An 18596-nucleotide genomic window follows, 5' to 3' on the forward strand; every position below is an offset into this window, starting at 1 on the left:
ATGGGGAGCCGGATAGGCCAAAAACGTTATGCTGCATTACCGTTACGATGCGTATTTTCTTGTGCTAAGCGTGCCTTATAATTGTCGGACAGGCCTGGTTGTTTCTGTTTTAGGCTTTCCGGCTCAAGTGAACGACATTAGTCCTTGACCTCAACTAAAATGTTGCACCGCACAGGTACCTTAACTGCTTAGGAGGGTAGATGTGTAGGCCAGTTGGTGAGACTTCGGGAGGCTATCCGCCACAGCAGAGACAGGAGAGAGGGAGGTGATGACACAGGGTGGTGTCGCCATCTCCCTCTCTACTGTGTTCTGCTGTGGTGGATAACCTCCTGAAACCTTTACTGCATATGACAGACTTACTCTAGGGCTGGCACTCTGGCGAAAAGGCAGCCGAAGTAGGCCAGCGTGCAGACAGTCACCCGCACGACGTCCACCCATAGAACACCGATCATGGACTTGATGAAGACACGCCGGCGGATCACGTCCTTCTTCCTGCAGTATCATGCAATGGTGTGGTTGGTTTATCCAGACATTACACTGCGCATCTGGCCGAATCTGCGGGAGCTATACGGTCATACTTTATGGCATTACTGATAAATTTTTTTGTGCCGAAAATATTCCTCTAGACGAACAAGCTTAAAACAAAATTCAGTCATCATCATATATGATTTGAATACATGACAGCTTTAAAGGAAACTTCAAATTTGACTCGAGCATTGCCAGTTCGTAGTAACTCGACGCACTTTATCTCTACATAATACGGATGTTACTGCTTGGAACATTTAGTGCGCCTAACTGTGCCGTGCGAGTGAGACCAGACCAGCGGCTGTCTCAAGTGAGTCATATGGCGAATGCTGTTTTTAGCAGGAGAAATATTGCATGGTGGTGGTGAAAGACTTATAAAGTAGAGCAAGCCTTAATTATTACATCCTAGTGATGGGATTGCTCTTGGATGCGTGTCGTGGCCGGAAGGTGATGCTTCTCAGCGACTTCGAAAGCCAGTCCACTAGCTGCCGTTGGGCAGCCGGGTCAGAACTGGACACCGCAGCCTCCCATCGCTCGAGGTCTGTGAGTTGCCAATCGGCTGGTGGAAGGAGCTCAGAGCAAGAATAAAGAATGTGTGAAAAATCCCCTTTCGGAGCGCGGCAGAGGGTGCATACTGGCGTGAACAATCCCGGGTAAACCAGGGCTAAGTGGGCAGGGGAGAGGAATGTGCGGGATTGTAGCTGTCGCCACGTCACCTGCTGCAATTAAGTGAGAGACTTGTGCGGAGGGGGATACGTTAGCCTTTGCTCACGGTAGTGTAGAGTGATCTCGTGATACGCGACCATTCGATCTCGAGCGTCTCCCCAGGCGTCGGCGGCTCCTGCTCGGCTGACGAAACCTCGAGCTAAAGAATGAGCCGCGTCGTTACCTGGGTGGCCGGCGTGGGCCGGGACCCAGAGAAGCTGAATAGGTCGGGTAGGGGCGGGAGACCGGCTTAGAAGCCGGAAAGCGGGTTCGGAGATGCGGCCTTTCGCAAAGTTACGGACCGCGGTCTTTGAGTCGCTGAAAATGTGGGTCGCCGATGTAGTAGCGATGGCTAAGGCTACGGCTGCCTCCTCCGCTACCGCAGGAGTGGAGGCAATGACAGTGCCTGCCGTAATAGGGGTGTACGAATTGGACATTACCGCCAGGGAAAAGGCGGAAGAGGAGGTCTAAGAGGCTGTGTCGACGTAGACGCTCTCCGGCTGTGCGCCATAGTGTTTGTGTAGGGCTGCAGCCCGAGCAGCACGACGAGCCGCGTGATGCTCGGGATGCATGTTATTGGGGAGTGGGTGAATGGTGATGAGGTTCCGTGTGCGGTGGGGGTATCATAGCCAGGGGGGGTGTAGGCCAATGGCATCAAGAATGTGACGGCCGGCTAGGGTGGAGGTGAGCTGATCAAGTTGGGCAGATCGATGGGCCTCGGTGAGCTCGGCGAGGGTGTTGTGTACGCCCATCTTAAGAAGGCGTTCATTCGACGTGTGCTGGGGGAGGTTGAGGGCCGTCTTGTACGCCTGACGGATGAAGGAGTTGACTTTGTTCTCCTCTACTCGGGAGAGGAAGAGATAGGGCAGGGAGTATACTACCCGGCTAAGGACGAAAGCCTGGATCAGGCGGCGGAGGTCGTGTTCCCGCATGCCTCAGTGTTTGTTAGCGATTCGTCTGATGAGGCGAACGGTTTGTTGAACGGTAGCAGTGAGCTTGGTGATTGTGGAAGTGTTCTTGCCATTGTTCTGGAGAACCATCTCCAGGATGCGAACTTTGTCTACCTCTGGTGTGCGGGTGGCATCAATGGTGACATCGATGCCAGGCGGGGGAGTTTTGTCTAGTCTTCCCCGAGGGGGGCGAAGGACCAGAAGTTCCGATTTTGTAGGAGAGCATGCAAGGCCGACCTGATGGGCATAGGAGGTCACCACATCTGCCCCCGCTTGTAGTGTCTCTTCAATGGTGCCGACATTACCCGTGGAGGTCCACAGGGTGATGTCGTCGGCATATAAAGAGTGCGAGAGGGCGGGAATGGCTGAAAGAGCATTTGCCATGGGGATGAGGGTTATATTAAATAGAAGCGGCGAGAGTACCGATCCCTGAGGGGTACCTCGGCTACCGAGGGTGAAAACAGGGGAGGAGAGTGAGCCAAAAGTGATTTCAGCTGTGCGGTGGCGGAGGAAGGCTGAGATGTACTGATGGGTACGAGTGCCGACGTGTAGGGACGACAGGGCGTCCAAGATGGCCGAATGATGTACATTGTCGAATGCCTGTTTTAGATCCAGGGCCAGGACCGCGCGCGTGTGCCTCGTGTTTCGGGGGCGGAGGATGTCTTCTGGGCGCTGAAGCATCATATCTTGGGTGGAGAGGTGGGGACGGAAATCAACCATCGTTGGGGGGAAGAGGAGGTTGTCGTCCATGTGTTCCTGGAGGCGACCAAGGACGTCGTGCTCAAAGAGCTTGCCGATGCAAGACGTAAGGGAAACGGGACGGAGATTCCTAATCTCAAGAGGCTTTCCTGGTTTGGGGATGAATGTTATGCGGGCATGAGTCCACTGCGAAGGGAGGGTTCCATATTGCATGCGCGCGTGAGCTGACACAACAGTGGCACATTCACTGTGTAGCGAACGGCGTGTAACGATCCTGAAGACTCTAAAACAATTGATTTATATCACACACGCACGCTCATTCACGAGCCCCACAGCTGAGCGGGCGCCACGAGATTTACACGGTGGTTTCAGGGCACGTGTTGTTGCATCGAACAGTGCTGAAAAAAAAATATGTTGAAGCATTCGCTTGCGGCTCGTAGCTCCCGCTTTATTGCGAGAATTTGTTTGCTGATGGAGCTGTGAACCACGTAAGCTAAGGCGCCTCCACATCACTGAGTTTTGTTGTTTGCTTTCTTGCATCCGTTGCCTAATGGCGCAGTTCAAATGTCAAAGGAGGGTACAGAGGACCGCAACCCAGAGTGAGAGAATTATCATGGCTTTAGGCTCCCCTTAACATCCTCATGCTTTTATGGAAAAGCTCCCTTAAGGAATACAGTTGTGTTAAAATCATAATGGATAAACTGAAGGCGCGGTAGTTCCATAAATTTTTACTACTTTAGCGATGATTTCGTCCCTGTGTCCTGGTGAAGTTTGAAATATGTGCTTGGCAAGGGAAACATGACAAGGCTTTATTATCGTTCTAGCAGTACCGACTAGGCGTGTTTTCTTAAGTCACATCTTCAGCCTCCACTGAGCCGGATGCTCGCGTTCTCGTCCTTCACAGGTAATGGATGGCTGTGGTAAGCCTTTTTTGCAACTGAGTTTTTGCAGTAGCAGTTGCAGACCTTTTACGGGATGTGATTCGCCCCATACAAGCACTTGCTTTAATAATAGTTGTTTTTTTTTGTGGGGGGGGGGGGATTGAAATGGCGCAGTATCTGTCTCATACATCGTTGGACACCTGAACCGCGCCGTAAGGGAACGGATAAAGGAGGGAGTGAAAGAAGAAAGGAACAAAGAGGTGCCGTAGTGGAGGGCTCCGCAATAATTTCGACCACCTGGGGATCTTTGGCGTGCACTGACATCGCACAGCACACGGGCGCCTTAGCGTTTTGCCTCCATACAAACGCAGCCGCCGCGGTCGGGTTCGAACACGGGAACTCCGAATCAGTAGCCGAGCGCCCTAACCACTGAGCCACCGCGGCGGGTGCACTTGGTTTAAAAATTGCTTTAAAAGCACTCGATTCAAAAGCTAATGTGCTTTCCCAGTCATCCTACTCGTGCTTCAGTGTGGATATACCCGGTACGAGAATCATTAGACTTCCGGTAGTGAGCTTACGGTGGCGGTCTTTCGTAGAGCTGAATACGCTAAGAAAGAAGGAACTGTCTATTCGAAGAAGTGCGTTGTACACATATTAAAGGAGGGTATGTTAGAAAGGCGTACTGTTATTTTCTGCTTTGCTTTCCAGGATAGGCAGGGAGCGTCAGATATATTTTTTGTGGGGCATATTTGGTTAAGGACCTCTTGGTCTTCGTGAAGAGAGTTGAGTGGCCATGTCACGCAAAAGACCCACTTTGAAAAAGGAGGTGCTGTTCAAGTGTACGGAAAGTTCTATTTTTGTCAACCCGAATTGCATTGTCCACGTAGAGCATCCTTGTGTCGTAACAAGTGTCGTTAATTTATGCAAATAACTGTCAGCACTTTTGAGGAGCAACAAATTTATATTTTTAAAGCACTTGCTTCGAAATTGAAAGTTGTTGAAATTGAAATTGAAAAATTGAAATTTGTTGCTCTTCAAATCTGCTGACAACTATTTGCATAATAAAGGAACGACACTTGTTACAATATAAGGATGCTCTGCGTGGACAATGCAATTCGGGTTGACAAAAATAGACCTTTCCGTACTCTTGACGAGCACCTCCTTTTTCGAAGTGGGTTCTGACATGGCCACTCAACTCTCTTTACGAAGAGCAAGAGGCCTTTAACGAAATATGCCCCACAAAAAAAAAAATCTGGCGCTCTCCCTATCCTGGAAAGCAAAGCAGAAAATAACAGTACGCCTTTCTAACATACCTTCTTTTAATATGTGTAAAACGCACTTCCTCGAATAGACAGTTCCTTCTTTCATAGCGTATTCAGCTCTAGGAAAGACCGCCACCGTAACCTCGCGACCGGAAGTTTAATGATTCTCGTATCGCGTATATCCACACTGCAGCACGCGTGGCTTGACTGGGTAAGCACATTAGCTGGCGCAACCACGGTTAACCGCGATAACCAAAGGCTAAACACGTTTACACATTACCAACGTGACCGAGGGATCGCCTTACACTTTCAGTATAACTTACTGTTCAACTTCGCCGTTTGTTCACTCATGACTGCCACAAATCAGAGAACAATTCAGTACTTGCTATAGCCACCGCTGATGGCGGTTACCCTAGAAAACAGATTCACTCGTCATTGCATTAGAAGAAGCCCGTCCGTAGTTTGAGCCGCCAGTGGGTAGGAAAAGCGATGGCATATGTTTTGTTCTTTCCTTTAGAGACTACTACTCAGTCCCTTATGAACGGGCAATAAGAGTCAACACAAACATCCCAGACTAGCAATCACTGAACAACTGCTGTCAAGAAAAGTTGTTCTTCTGATAGTGCTGGTTGTGAGTCTTTTTGCGAATAGGATTAAAATGATCACAGAATACCAGCATTGAATTTTCATTCCTGGATACCACGTAAATGTCAGAGCACTGATTCGGACTTTCTAAGAATTTCAGCCGACAGACATAAGCGGCACTCAGCAATCCTACTATTTTTCTATCGATTTTTTCCATGCTCTCGTTTTAGTAGTGTGGCTAGCAACTTGCTGAACAGCAAGAGATCCTTGTTTGAAGGGCATCTTGGGTGCATGTGAAAGCGTTCGTTTCAGCATTCAGCGGCCGTTTACAGAAATTATGAACGCGTAGCAGACTGGTCAACAGGGATATTAAAACAGTTTCTGAACAATTTGACTGGCATTTTTTTGTGGTAAGTAGCACTAAATTCGCCATTAGCGGCATCTCTGCAGCTCTCTCAAGTATTGTAGCCTCAATGCTCAGCAAAAACGCTTTCTTTCAGACTGTCCTGCTCGATATCAGCTGAAATAGCCACAGCTATTGATATTTACTTGGCCCTCTGTCAAGAAAACGATTCATTACGACATATGGCAGGTGTACAAGTGACCTTGTGCAACATGCTAGAGTACGTGAACTGTGAGGCAGATACGAGCACCGGTGAGTAGAGAGACCGTCGAGTGCCGCGGAGGCACCGGCATGGAACATGCTACAAGTCGCCGGTTCCTTGGCGCTACCGGCAAGGCGCGCTCTAGAGCCATGGTGCCAGGCGTGGAGCCGCTCACCCGCGTGTGAGGCAGGCGTCCAGGTACGTCACCAAGTCCTTGCACTTCATGCCCCGCCTGAGCAGCGGCAGTGCGAAGTCCGTGTCCTTGTTGCCCCGCATCAACTCGCGGAAAAGCCTGCGTTCATGGTAGCGGACAGGAATGAAGCGATGAGTACATTCAGTTTGAGTCAAGGAAATCTCTTGGTTCTACTTGGGTGCCTTATGAATAGAATAACATTTATTACTCAACTGACCTCAGTGACAAACTTCCTTTACCACGTAACGAGGGGCTTCAGTCAAGTCCACGTTTTACGGCGAAGCTGTATACCTCTGCCGTCCAAGAAAACTGTCGTGTCATCGACGTCGTCAGCAAAAAACGGCAGGCTATAAACTGAATACTACTCCGAGTAGACAAGTACCCAACAGCATAGAATTGATATATATGTAAAAGAAGTAAAACGAGAAAAACAGAACACAAAAAGAAAAAATTACGTAAGAAAATTATGCAAAAATAAAGAAAAATTAAAAAAGCTACAAAATAAAAATAAAAATAAAGAAATAAAAACAATGTAAATGGTAAATCTTTTTACAAAACAGGCATGCAGCTCAGTACTCGTTTTCGTTAAGAAAAGCACAAAACAAGCATCAAAACCACATGATGGATGATAAGGCGCCTGTGAACAAGGAGAACACCGTTTGAGCAATGCAACAAAACCAAACACCATTGATGATTCATGCACTGATTTTACCTTAGCAAAGATTATCTCTACAGTTAGAACTGAAATAATCAGTGTGTATCATACTGATCACAAATCAGTCATGACTGTCGTTGTGAAGGGTAATATAAGTACATTTCATTGTTCTATGGTTTCGCTCTCAGTACAGCCACGCGTGTGAAGTTTCAAGTGACGTCGTAATGAGTAATTGGGTGTCGTTATATAGCTTCGCTGTCCAACCACATTTAGAGCGTGGATTGGAGCCATAATTTTTTGCACGTCATTTTAGTTTTGAGACAACTGTAGAATATTAAAAGATGCCGTTACAAATGTATTGATAGGAATGGTCTACCGATTAGATGTTCAATAAAATCTTGCTTTCAGAGTTCGTCCTACGCTCGCAACGACTAGCTGAGGCCACCCTCCCCCCAAAAATGAAATAAATGTGACGCATTTATGACAATTATTAGGTGGACACTATAGGCATCCCTAGAAGGTGTTTGAGGATATGTTGATCATTATGATACGATAAGAAAAAAATCCATTCATAAATGCTTGCCATTGAAAAAATGCGCTTGTGCAGGATATCTAGGAATGTTCAAACTCTAAAAAATTGCGGCCTGCCGTAGCCAAGCAACATTGGCGATAACGTCTGCGAACAAATATGAATACATTCTGAGACATAGTGTTCTTTGTAATAAGAATTGGTTTCCTGACTTTGAAATCACTGACGATACGCGGACGGTGCAATTTACAAGATGCCGGGGAAAAGAGACGTTGTTAAACATCTCCGAAGATAAATTTTCCCGCTCGCTCTTGCAGGCTTCGAATGAAGAGCGCGAAGCTCCAGAGTGGGACGAGACGGCCTCGGCTGACTTGTGCTCATAGCTCCATCGGGCTGCGAGAATTCAAGTGCGTAGCACGATTACTTAAGACTAGAGCGCCGAGGTACAAAAGACAAGACAAGAAAAAGACACAAAACGCAAGCGTTTGTGTTTTGCGTTTTTTGTTTGTATCGCCTGTGTTACCACTGCGCTGTAGTCTTAAGTATGCACGACCAACTAGCCAGCCAGAACGTGTTACTGCGTAGCATGAGTGGTCGCAGTGAAGCCCTGCCAGGTTGGAAATGTTCATAATGTGCTCTACAGGACCAAGTTTTGAAACATGGTGCCCAGTATGCAAGGGTGATTCAGATAGGCCGACAAGGTGGCAGTGTAGCGAGGCCAGCAGCTTATTTCCTGCTAAGTCAGCTGCGAGAGCTTGCGAGCGCAGCGCGGCTTTAATTAGCAGTAATGAGGATTATACTTAAACCTAATATATATATATATATATATATATATATATATATATATATATATATATATATATATATATATATATATATATATATATATATATATATTAGCAGACAAGGTAAAGTAAATGAGGGGCCCGTTTGATAAACTTATGAAGGGAGCCGACAGTCACCGAAACCAAGGTTCATAAGGGAACGTTATTTTTTTCTTTTAACGTGTTGTGCTTATCAGTGGGATAATATTACATACATTATTAAATCGCTTAAAGAAGATTACTTATAAAGCAGCAGAAAAAACAACCATGCCGCCGGTAGGATCCGAGCCCACGACCTCCGAATATTGCGTCCGGTGCTCTACCAACAGAGCTACGGCGACGGCTGTCGAATCTGCTGCTCTCGTGGGTATTTATGTCTTGCGTGTAAGCGAACCTTGAGAGTGTTCACCAGCGCCACCCTCGTCCATAGCGGTGGACGTAGCCTTATAAGTAATTTTAATAAGTGCTTTATAAGTAATTTTCTTTAAACTAATTGATTGGCACTACAAATAAAAAACAAAAACAAAACAAACAAAAACAAATCAGAAACATTCCCCTATGCACCTTGGTTTCGGTGACTGTTGGCTTCATTAACACACACACGCGCACACGCACGCACGCGCGCACACACACACACGCACACGCACGCACGCGCGCACACACACACACACACACACACACGCGCGCACGCGCGCACACACACACACGCACGCGCGCGCGCACACACACGCACACGCGCGCACACACACGCGCGCACACACACACACACACACACGCGCGCGCACACACACGCACACACACAGTGAGAAGGCCACAACTGGTTCTATTTAGGTTTATTCACCAATGGTTTCAGACGGTGGACCGTCCTTCATCAGGGTTCTAAGTTGAATATATATATATATATATATATATATATATATATATATATATATATATATATATATATATAGGGGTGGATTGGGTTGCAACGGGCCAGTGAAAACTTGAACAGTGAAAAGATAACAACTGGTATGATTATCTTGGTTTATTTACCAAAGGTTCCAGACAGCGGACCGTCCTTCATCAAGGTTTTAAGCTGAAGTGAGGCGTCTGTTCGGAGGGCTTATCCCATCACGAGGTCATGGCGACAGAGTGGGCAAGATTTTAAAGGCTGAGTCGTTTCGTCTAGCTCGCCTTTACGGGGAATATCTCCACCTTTTGGTTCACAAATGTCAAGCCCTTTCACAGCAGGAAGACGTTACGAGAGCGCCAGCGGCTTGTCAGCCAGACTACGGACTTCATTTGGCAGCGACAACTGGACTAACTCAGAGGACAGCTTGACATTAAGTCACGTTCACCTCGGTGTGTCATCCATACGCCACAAGGACTGGATCTTCCTGAACATGTGAAATCTGTTCTGTCGTTGGGACCCAAGTTTGCTCTGGTGCCAAAATCGTCTTCAGCGGAGCGGCTCACGTTCGTTCATCAGATTTCTCTTTTCATCCCCGAGCATGAGGTAGACCGATGTGTTTCTGCAGGCGTCGACACCTTACGGCGATGTAAGTTACAGCCTTCAAGACTTCCCGTAAATCGAGCTATGTCTTACCTAGAACATCATTCATTGTGCCTCCTTCCTGCCGACAAAGAAGGAGGTTTTGCTGTATTTCCTTCTGGGCTCTTTCATAAGAAAGCATGTGAAGCTGTGTCCTCCGCCTTTAATTGCTATCCAAATGTAAAAATTTCAAAGATTAAAGCCGAAGCGAAGAAAATGTGTACTAGGTTGAACCTTGGGGCGGTTCTTAAAGGAATTACTGATTGTAAAAAAGACTTCCTTCAGGTTTTCTTCAATGCAAAGACCCATAAAACTAATGTTCCTATTAGAGTTATTGTATCAGAGAATGGTACATGGCAAAATCTGTTGCCCTTTTGTTACAAGAAAATCTGAAAATGTTAGCCATTCAAGATCCATTCCTTGTCCGAAATTCTGAGCACGTTTTAGATTTTTTCAAGTCACATGAGGAACAACGCCTTTCTGTTTTTTCGGTTGACATAAAGGATCTTTATTATTCCATTCCGCATGAAGCTTTGTTATCGTGTGTTGAAGATTGTATTCATCAGTACGGACCTATTGCCTTTCAAAATGCTTCTGGCATCTCGGTAAATGGTTTTCTAGAACTTTTAAAATTTTATCTTAAGTCTACATTCATAGTGTGGGACGAAAAACCACATCTTCAAAAAGAAGGCATTTGCATAGGTTCTTGCATAGCACCCATCCTTAGCGACTTGTTTTTAGCTCAGTTGGACAGGTCGTTTGCGGATATAGTAAAAGATACCAATGTCATCAAGATTTTTAGATATGTGGATGATTTTCTTTTTGTACTTAACAGAAATGACGGTTCCTTCAAGGATGATGTTCGTAATGTCCTCACTTCGGTCCGTAACCATTTCCGTCCTCTAGAACTAACGTTTGAACTACCTGAAAAGTGGGTAATCAAATTCCTTGACATCAACATTATACTACATCATGATCGGACTAGCTGGTTGCTTAAACCTCGAGGTGAAAAACCTTTATTACCTTTTCATTCAGCACACTCGAAACTCGTAAAACGTTCCATTGTTCACCTTTGTTTTGTTAATTCTCTAGTGAAGTCCTGTCCGCACCTCATGCATGAAAGTTTTTCACAGCAGTAAAAGCGGTTGGAAAACGCCGGTTACCCTTCCCATGTTCTGGTTTCAGTAGCGGAAGGCGTTTTAAAGAACTTCTGCCGGAAAAAAACGCAAGACAGTCAAGAGGCTACGCTTAGGAAAGAGAAAGTAGCAGTTATTCCTTACTTTCATCGGCTTTCCCATAATCTTAAAAAAATAGCGCAGCGTTCGGGAGCCAGGGTGGTTTTTTCAGCACCTAAAAAGTTAAGTTATTTGTGCACAAAAAATTTGACAAAGTCCAAAGAGACGGTTGGCTGTACTAAGAAACATAAAAACAAATGTGTTGACCACATTAAAAACGTTGTGTATCAGATACCCCTTTCCTGTGGCAAACAGTATGTAGGGCAAACAGGCAGATGCCTGAATGACAGGCTTCGGGAACATGGGCGTGATGTAAGTGATATGCGTGGAAAAGGTTTGTCAGCCCACTGCCGTGTGTGTCATTGCGTACCACTCCTAAAAAAATGAGTGGTCTTGAAATGCACATAAACCGCTTAACTAGATAGATAATTGAAGCGGAATGGATTTCTTTGTTGGATGATGATTGTGTAAGTAGTCCTTCAGTTGCTCTGTTGCCAAAGGAAATCCTATATTTGTCTGATATGCGGTGCTAGCGGTGGTCTGATAGTAGTGCATGATAAGTCAGTATAAAAACCACCCGTCTTTCACGAAATAAATCTTATGTTGGAAGTTAGCGCTTTATGGTGTTGTCTTTCTGTGTCCCTGTGTTTTTTTGCGCTACCAATTCTACCCTTGAAAATGCACTAACAAGCCCAAGTTTCTACTCTTCTGAAGCTGAATGAGTGTGTATATATATATATATATATATATATATATATATATATATATATATATATATATATATATATATATATGGCAAATGACATGAGGGGCTCGTTTGACAAACATATTAAGGATGCCAGCAGTCACCGAAACCAAGGTGCATAGGGGAATGTTTTCTATTTTTTATTAATTTCTAATGCCAATCCATTGGTTTAAAGAAAATTACTTATAAACCAGCAGAAGAAACAACCATGCCGCCGTTGGGATCCGATCCCACGACCTCCGAATATCGCGTCCAGTGCTCTTACCAACTGAGCTACGGCGACGGCTGTCCAATCTGCTGCTTTCGTGGGTATTTATGTTTTGCGTGTAAGCGAACCTTGAGAGTGTCCACCAGCGCCACCCTCGCCCATAGCGGTGGACGTAGCACGTCCTGTAATACCGCAAGTGTGACGTAGAACGTCATCTAACGGTGAAAGCGGAAACTGGGCGAGAGCCCTCTTATGCTACCTATGGCATCAAGACTGCCAGAACCGAGACCCTCGTTAAGCTATTAGCAGACAAGGCAAATGACAGGAGGGGCTCGTTTGACAAACATATTATGGAAGGAAACATGAAACCAAGGTGCATAGGAGAATGTTTTCTGTTTTTTAAAATTTCTAGTGCCAATCAATTGGTTTAAAGAAAATTATAAACCAGCAGAAAAAACAACCATGCCGCCGGTGGGATCCGAAACCACGACCTCCGAATATCGCGTCCGGTGCTCTTACCAACTGAGCTACGGCGACGGTTTTCCAATCTGCTGCTTTCATGGGTATTTATGTTTTGCTTGTAAGCGAACCTTGAGAGTGTTCACCAGCGCCACCCTCGTCCATATATATATATATATATATATATATATATATATATATATATATATATATATATACACACACACTAGGTGTTTCCGGAAAGGTGATCACTCATGTTACAAAAGAGGATTTTTGAAGTAAAAAGAACCTTTTTCAAGCATAATAATGCCAGCGTTGGTGGACGTCTAAGAACCGGCGAATTATCTTAACTAGCGAAGTGATTAGCTAAATTCTTACAGTTAGCTTTTTAACTAATACTAATAGGTACCTGATTGCAATTATAGATTTGTAGCCGGGCGTTATAATAGCCATATTAGTTTGTAGAATTTCGAGCACGCCATTATTCTCGCCGCTGTGGCACGAGAAAAGTTGGCTACATGTTCTAAAAAACACGCACTTTCGAAAAGTACACAGGCAAAGCAAACCCTCCAGTGGTCGCAACTTGTAGAAATAGCCAAATTAATATCGAGTGGACACGGAGGCACTGCCGTGACAATGTCGCCTGACGTTCCGCTGTTCATGCAGGTTTTGTGCGCGTGCCGAAGTTTCTTTGCTAGAGACGCGCCAGAATCATACGACGCCGGACGCACCAAGCTTAGCTACGATGCGTGCCTACCGCGACATTTCAGTGTGGGCGGTGTTTCCAGTCAGTCTACAGAGGGCACCTGTACCCAGGATCAACGACACGTGGGTATCATCTTCAGCTCACCATCCGGGGGCACGATGACGTCTGAACGCTTGCCCAGAATGCATCGGCAGCTGCACGCTATAAAAGCGGGACTATCGCCTGCCAGCTTCAGCGGACACGGCGGCACCGCCATGACATGGTCGCCTGACGTTCCGCTGTTCATGCAGGTTACTGACCAAAAAAAGGCTTCCATAGCGATTTTCTTGGTCTTGTAGTGCTGTCGTGTCCACGAATTATCGTTGACTGTATATGCGACTCTTTTTCCGTTGCGGGCCTGTTGTTGGATCTCTCTGGCGATGTGGAGAAGAATCCGGGACCTATAACGGACGATGTGTGCAAGGAATTGCTCCAGAATCAGAGGGAAATTTTGTCTCAGCTTACTGCGGTTCAAGAAAAGCAAGACTCGTTTGAAAGAAGAATCCTAGACATGCAGAACCGGCCTCTTCTTATTGAAACTAAGGTACAAGGCTTAGACGACACCCAGAACGGGCTCGCTACTCTTGAAACAATTGCAGCTGAACGCGTGGTTGATACTTATAGTCTTGTCAAACATGTCGAGGATTTGGATAATCGTTCACGACGAAATAACCTTATTATTAGAGGCATAGCAGAAGACTAAAATGAAAACGAAGAAACCCTTTTAAGCAAAGTAAGAGATGAAAGTTTTAGCTCTACTCTAAACGTGAATGTAACTTCTATTGAAAGAATTCACAGATTTGGCAAGAAACTTTCTTGTAAAACTCGACCAGTCATCCTGAGGGTGGCTGGCCGTAGGGATAAAATGAAAGTTATGCAGAATTGCACTAAGCTAAAGGATACGGCTTAGAGTATTAGTCAGGATTTTTCTGAAATAGTGCAGGGAATAAAGAAAAAACTATGGGAATTGGCAATTGAGGAAAAGAAGGCAGGAAAGAAGGAAAAGCTTATGTTTGATAAATTGAAGGTCAATAACACGCTGTACAGCTGGAATGAAGAGCGTGAGGAAAGGTTCAAGCTGGGAAGCGATTCAAGGACAAGCAATAATTGCCAAGTGCAGAGTCAATCAACATGTCTGCGTCAAAATTATCAACGTAAATGCGAGAAGCATGTTAAACAAAGCGCACTCGCTTGAAGCTTTAGTTATGGATCAGGAACCTGACTTTGCCATAATTACGAAAACTTGGTTGAACAAAACTATACCCGATAGTGAAATCGCACCACTTGGTTATGCGCTGGTTAGGAGGGATCCAGATGGAAGAGGCGGAGGCGTGGCTCTTCTGGTCAAGAGTAACATCGTTTTTTCCACTTTAGAAGTACCAGGTGATATTGAGGCTATATGGATTAAAACGAAATTGAATAATCGCACTCTATTCATTGGTGGCGTATACAGAGCTCCAAACTCTCCTGTAGAACATACCTTGCAATTAAGAGTATTTATGGAAACGTATATGAAAGAGCAAGGCAGCATACTGTTACTAGGTGACATTAATCTCTCAGCTATTGACTGGGATTCGTACGTGGTCGGAGACACGGATGTTTTTTCTGCTGAGGTGTTTTTGGATTTAGTATTTTCCGACAATTTAACTCAGCTTGTCAACGAACCTACTAGGGTATGTGCGACCAGGTCATCAGTACTTGATCTTATTTTAATCTCCAGTGCTTTGACAACGTATGTGAATGCATACCTTCTTGATGAAGGCTTATCCGATCATAAAATGGTTATGTTGTCCTTGCACATGTCCTCGTACTACATGCACCAGGAATCAAGCAACCAATATCTGGACTTTCAAGCTGCTGATGATGTTAGTGTTTTGGATTACCTGGAAAGGTCGTTTGATAGCTTCATGTCTATTTCATGCCTATTTATGAATCAAATGGTGCCACTGATGACCTGTGGGACATTTTTCCAAGATTACAATGCATTGTATTCGGCAATTTATTCCTGTGAGCGTGAAAAAGTGCAAACGAAAGCAGCCACGGATTACACGGGAGGTACTTCGTGTCAAACGGAGGATTAAAAGGAAACGGAAAGCTTATCCTCGAGACCAGAGTGCCCAGAACAAGACTTTACTTCATAACATGAGGCTAAATCTAAATTGTCTCTTGATGGAATGCAAGGAGAAATTCTTTAATGTAACACTGAAAACTTTTCTTCGTTAATTACCTAGAAAATTTTGGAGGTATGTAAACCCCACAAAGAAGCAACATAAAGCTGAGGATGAACGAAGTACTCAAGTTCGTGCTGAAAATTTCAATTTCTTTTTTTTTCCTCCATGTTCACCAACGATTATGGCATACTCGCATACTCTGATGAATACTCTGATCGCCCTCCAGTCTCTGACTTTCTTATCAACGAACAAGGATTCCTGAACCTTCTTCTGCGCATTAACACAAAGAAATCCACCGGCCCCGACAACATCCCGAATAAGTTTCTATATAGGTATGCTCAGTGGGTCGCTAAATAACTTGCTATTATTTTTCAATATTCGCTTACCCACGGAACATTTCCTACAGCTTGAAAACAAGCCAAAAAAATTACGGTTCACAAAAGTGGGAGCACATCAGACGTAGGTAACTACAGGCCCATTCCTCTTACGAGCACCTGCTCCAAACTGCTTGCGCACATAGTCTGCAATAATCTCTCAAATTATCTGAAAACTTACAACTTATTATCACAAGTGCAACATGGTTTTCGTAAGGTGTCTACAATAACGCAGCTTGTTCAGATAGTTGAGGATCTTTCACAAACAATAAATATCCGAGGACAGATTGACATAATTTTCTTAGACTTTGCCAAAGCGTTTGATAAAATTTCACATCCGAAAATCTTGGTAAAGATGAATGCAATATTTAGAAATTCCAATTTTACTAAATGGTTTACATCCTACCTTCAGTCTCGTGAGCAGCATGGGAGCTGCCACTGCGACAGCATGGCCAACACGATTCTTCTGTTGTCACCGAAGCATGCCCCATTTTGCGGTTTGCTTCTTCCTGGCCCCTTCGCTGCTCTTCGGACCATCGTTACCTAGATACGTCGTCATGACTCCTCTACCCGACTGCGCATGCGCCCTTGAGCGGCCCGCAGATAGCTTAAATCCACCTGGTTCCTTCGACCACACATTTTCATTCCCTGATGGAAAGGTTATCACCGGCTTCCCTGATAACTTCCAGTCAACCATGTCAACGCCCATTCCCACCGACAGTATAAATTGGCTGCACTCCGTCTTCTGCGTCAGTGAGCATGGGAGCTGCCACTGCGACAGCATGACGAACACGAATCTTCTGTTCTCACCGCAGGTGTTTGGTTTGGTTTACAAGGGTTTAACGTCCCAATGCAACTCAGGCTATGGGAGACGCCGTAGTGAAGGGCTCCGGAAATTTCGACCACCTGGGGTTCTTTTACGTGCACTGACATCGCACAGTACACGCGCCTCTAAATTTCGCCTCCATCGAAATTCGACCGCCGCGGCCGGGATCGAACCCGCGTCTTTCGGGCCGGCAGCCGAGCGCCATAACCACTCAGCCACCGCGGCGGCTTCACCGCAGGTGTGTAGACGCTCTTCTTTGTACGCTAAAAATTCCGACAATCGTTTTCTGGTCGTGCTCCCATGCACACATACGCACTGTTATTTAATGAGTGATTACTTCGATGTAGCGCAATTGTTGCTTTTTTTCTGGAAATATTAAGACCAATCCCGGCCCCAGCTTCGCTCAACGACTGACGACACGGATAAGACTGACGCTATGTATCAGATGCTCAAAGACATCAATGAGCGTACTCTAAACTTTGGTAAAAGCCAAGAGGAAGTTTGGGCTGACAGTAAACAAATGAAGACAAGCCAGAAAAACATTGAAATTAAGTTCTTAGACATATTTCGCCGGCTACAATCCCTCGAGAATAAAATAAGCACCATAGATGTCTTTGAGCAAAGCCTTTCAACCATTCAAAGTTCCGCAGGAGATCTCATCTCCTAACAGGCTGTTCTACATTCTCGCATAGACGATCTTGAATATAGATCGAGATGGAACAATCTAATTTTGCGTGGATTCCCTGACGAACGTGAAACATGGAATGCAACAGAGAAAAAGGTTGTTTCTGCCTTATCTCCGGTCGCGGACCCTGATTCTCTGTCCCCATGCATAGAGCGTGCTCATCGTTTTGGCTCTTTCAGCCTCGAAGTGTCGCCCTATTATCGTTGAGTTCTGTTCCTTCAACATCGAGGAAAATATTCTGAACTACCGTGATATTCTTAAGGAAAACAATCTTTCCGTATCTAAGGATTTCTCGTACGCTACTCGCCTGGCGAGGAGCCGACTTGTCGAATTTGGCAAAGGGCTGCCTTACTCCCCGAAGTTCCAGCTTCGCTACAACAAGCTGTTCTTAAACAATAAATTCTACATCTACAACGAAATAAATAAGAAAGTTTAATTATTAATTCCGTCACGAGCTGATTTACAGCCCAGTCCCGAACCACAAGCCGGCTCCTCGCGGGATGTTATTCAAGATCCTTCACTCACCGTCACTAACACGCCCTAGGAATGCGAGAGGGGAAGTAGGATATTGTCACCGCCCCGCAGCATATCTGTCTTAGAAGCTAATGTAAGAAGCAATATTAACAGGCGTGACTTTTTGCATTCCCTTACTGACACATGAAACGCCGACATCATCGCGCTCACCGAAACATTTTTTCATTATAACATTCACGACAGCGAAGTAATAAATGATTGATCGCACTTTTCCGTTTTCCGTTGCGACCGCACGCAACGCCAAGGCGGTGGTGTTCTGCTGGCTATTTGTAAAAATATTAGGTCATATCCGGTACACATTGATTACAACCTTGAAACCAAGTGGGCCTGCGTTGAAATCCACCACCGTAAAATAATGCTTGGTCTATGTTATCGCCCCCCGAACTTCACATCAAACTTCTGCGAACAGTTGCACGATGCTATTAATAGCGCCTACTTCCGACATCCTAATGCTGATATTTTTTTACTCGGTGACTAATTTCCCGAACATTTCCTGATCTTCCAGTTCGCCTACTCTTAATCTGTTCTCTTCTGTTAGTAACGATTTCTTCAATCTTTGCTCAGTCTTTTCGTTATCTCAGTTAGTCACTCGACCTAATAGTTTAACGAAAGCTACCGCAAACACCTTGAATTTAATACTAACATCACGCCCCGATCTCGTCCCGCTTGT

At 45.3% G+C, this 18596-nt stretch overlaps 1 protein-coding gene across 2 annotated transcripts in view; it reads right to left on the reverse strand.

The window, feature by feature from the left end:
- The window catches only part of LOC144116082 (multidrug resistance-associated protein 1-like), a 207216-nt gene that overhangs the window by 112175 nt on the left and 76445 nt on the right, over positions 1–18596 (reverse strand). For both annotated transcript variants that reach the window (XM_077650741.1, XM_077650740.1), the window contains 2 exons: positions 6388–6504; positions 361–492 (listed from right to left, as the gene is read on the reverse strand). In XM_077650741.1, coding sequence (XP_077506867.1) covers positions 361–492; positions 6388–6504 — 249 coding nt within the window. The remainder of the gene's footprint in view (positions 1–360; positions 493–6387; positions 6505–18596) is intronic.

Source organism: Amblyomma americanum, chromosome 1, assembly GCF_052857255.1.
Source record: "Amblyomma americanum isolate KBUSLIRL-KWMA chromosome 1, ASM5285725v1, whole genome shotgun sequence".
Taxonomy (NCBI): Eukaryota; Metazoa; Arthropoda; class Arachnida; order Ixodida; family Ixodidae; genus Amblyomma; species Amblyomma americanum.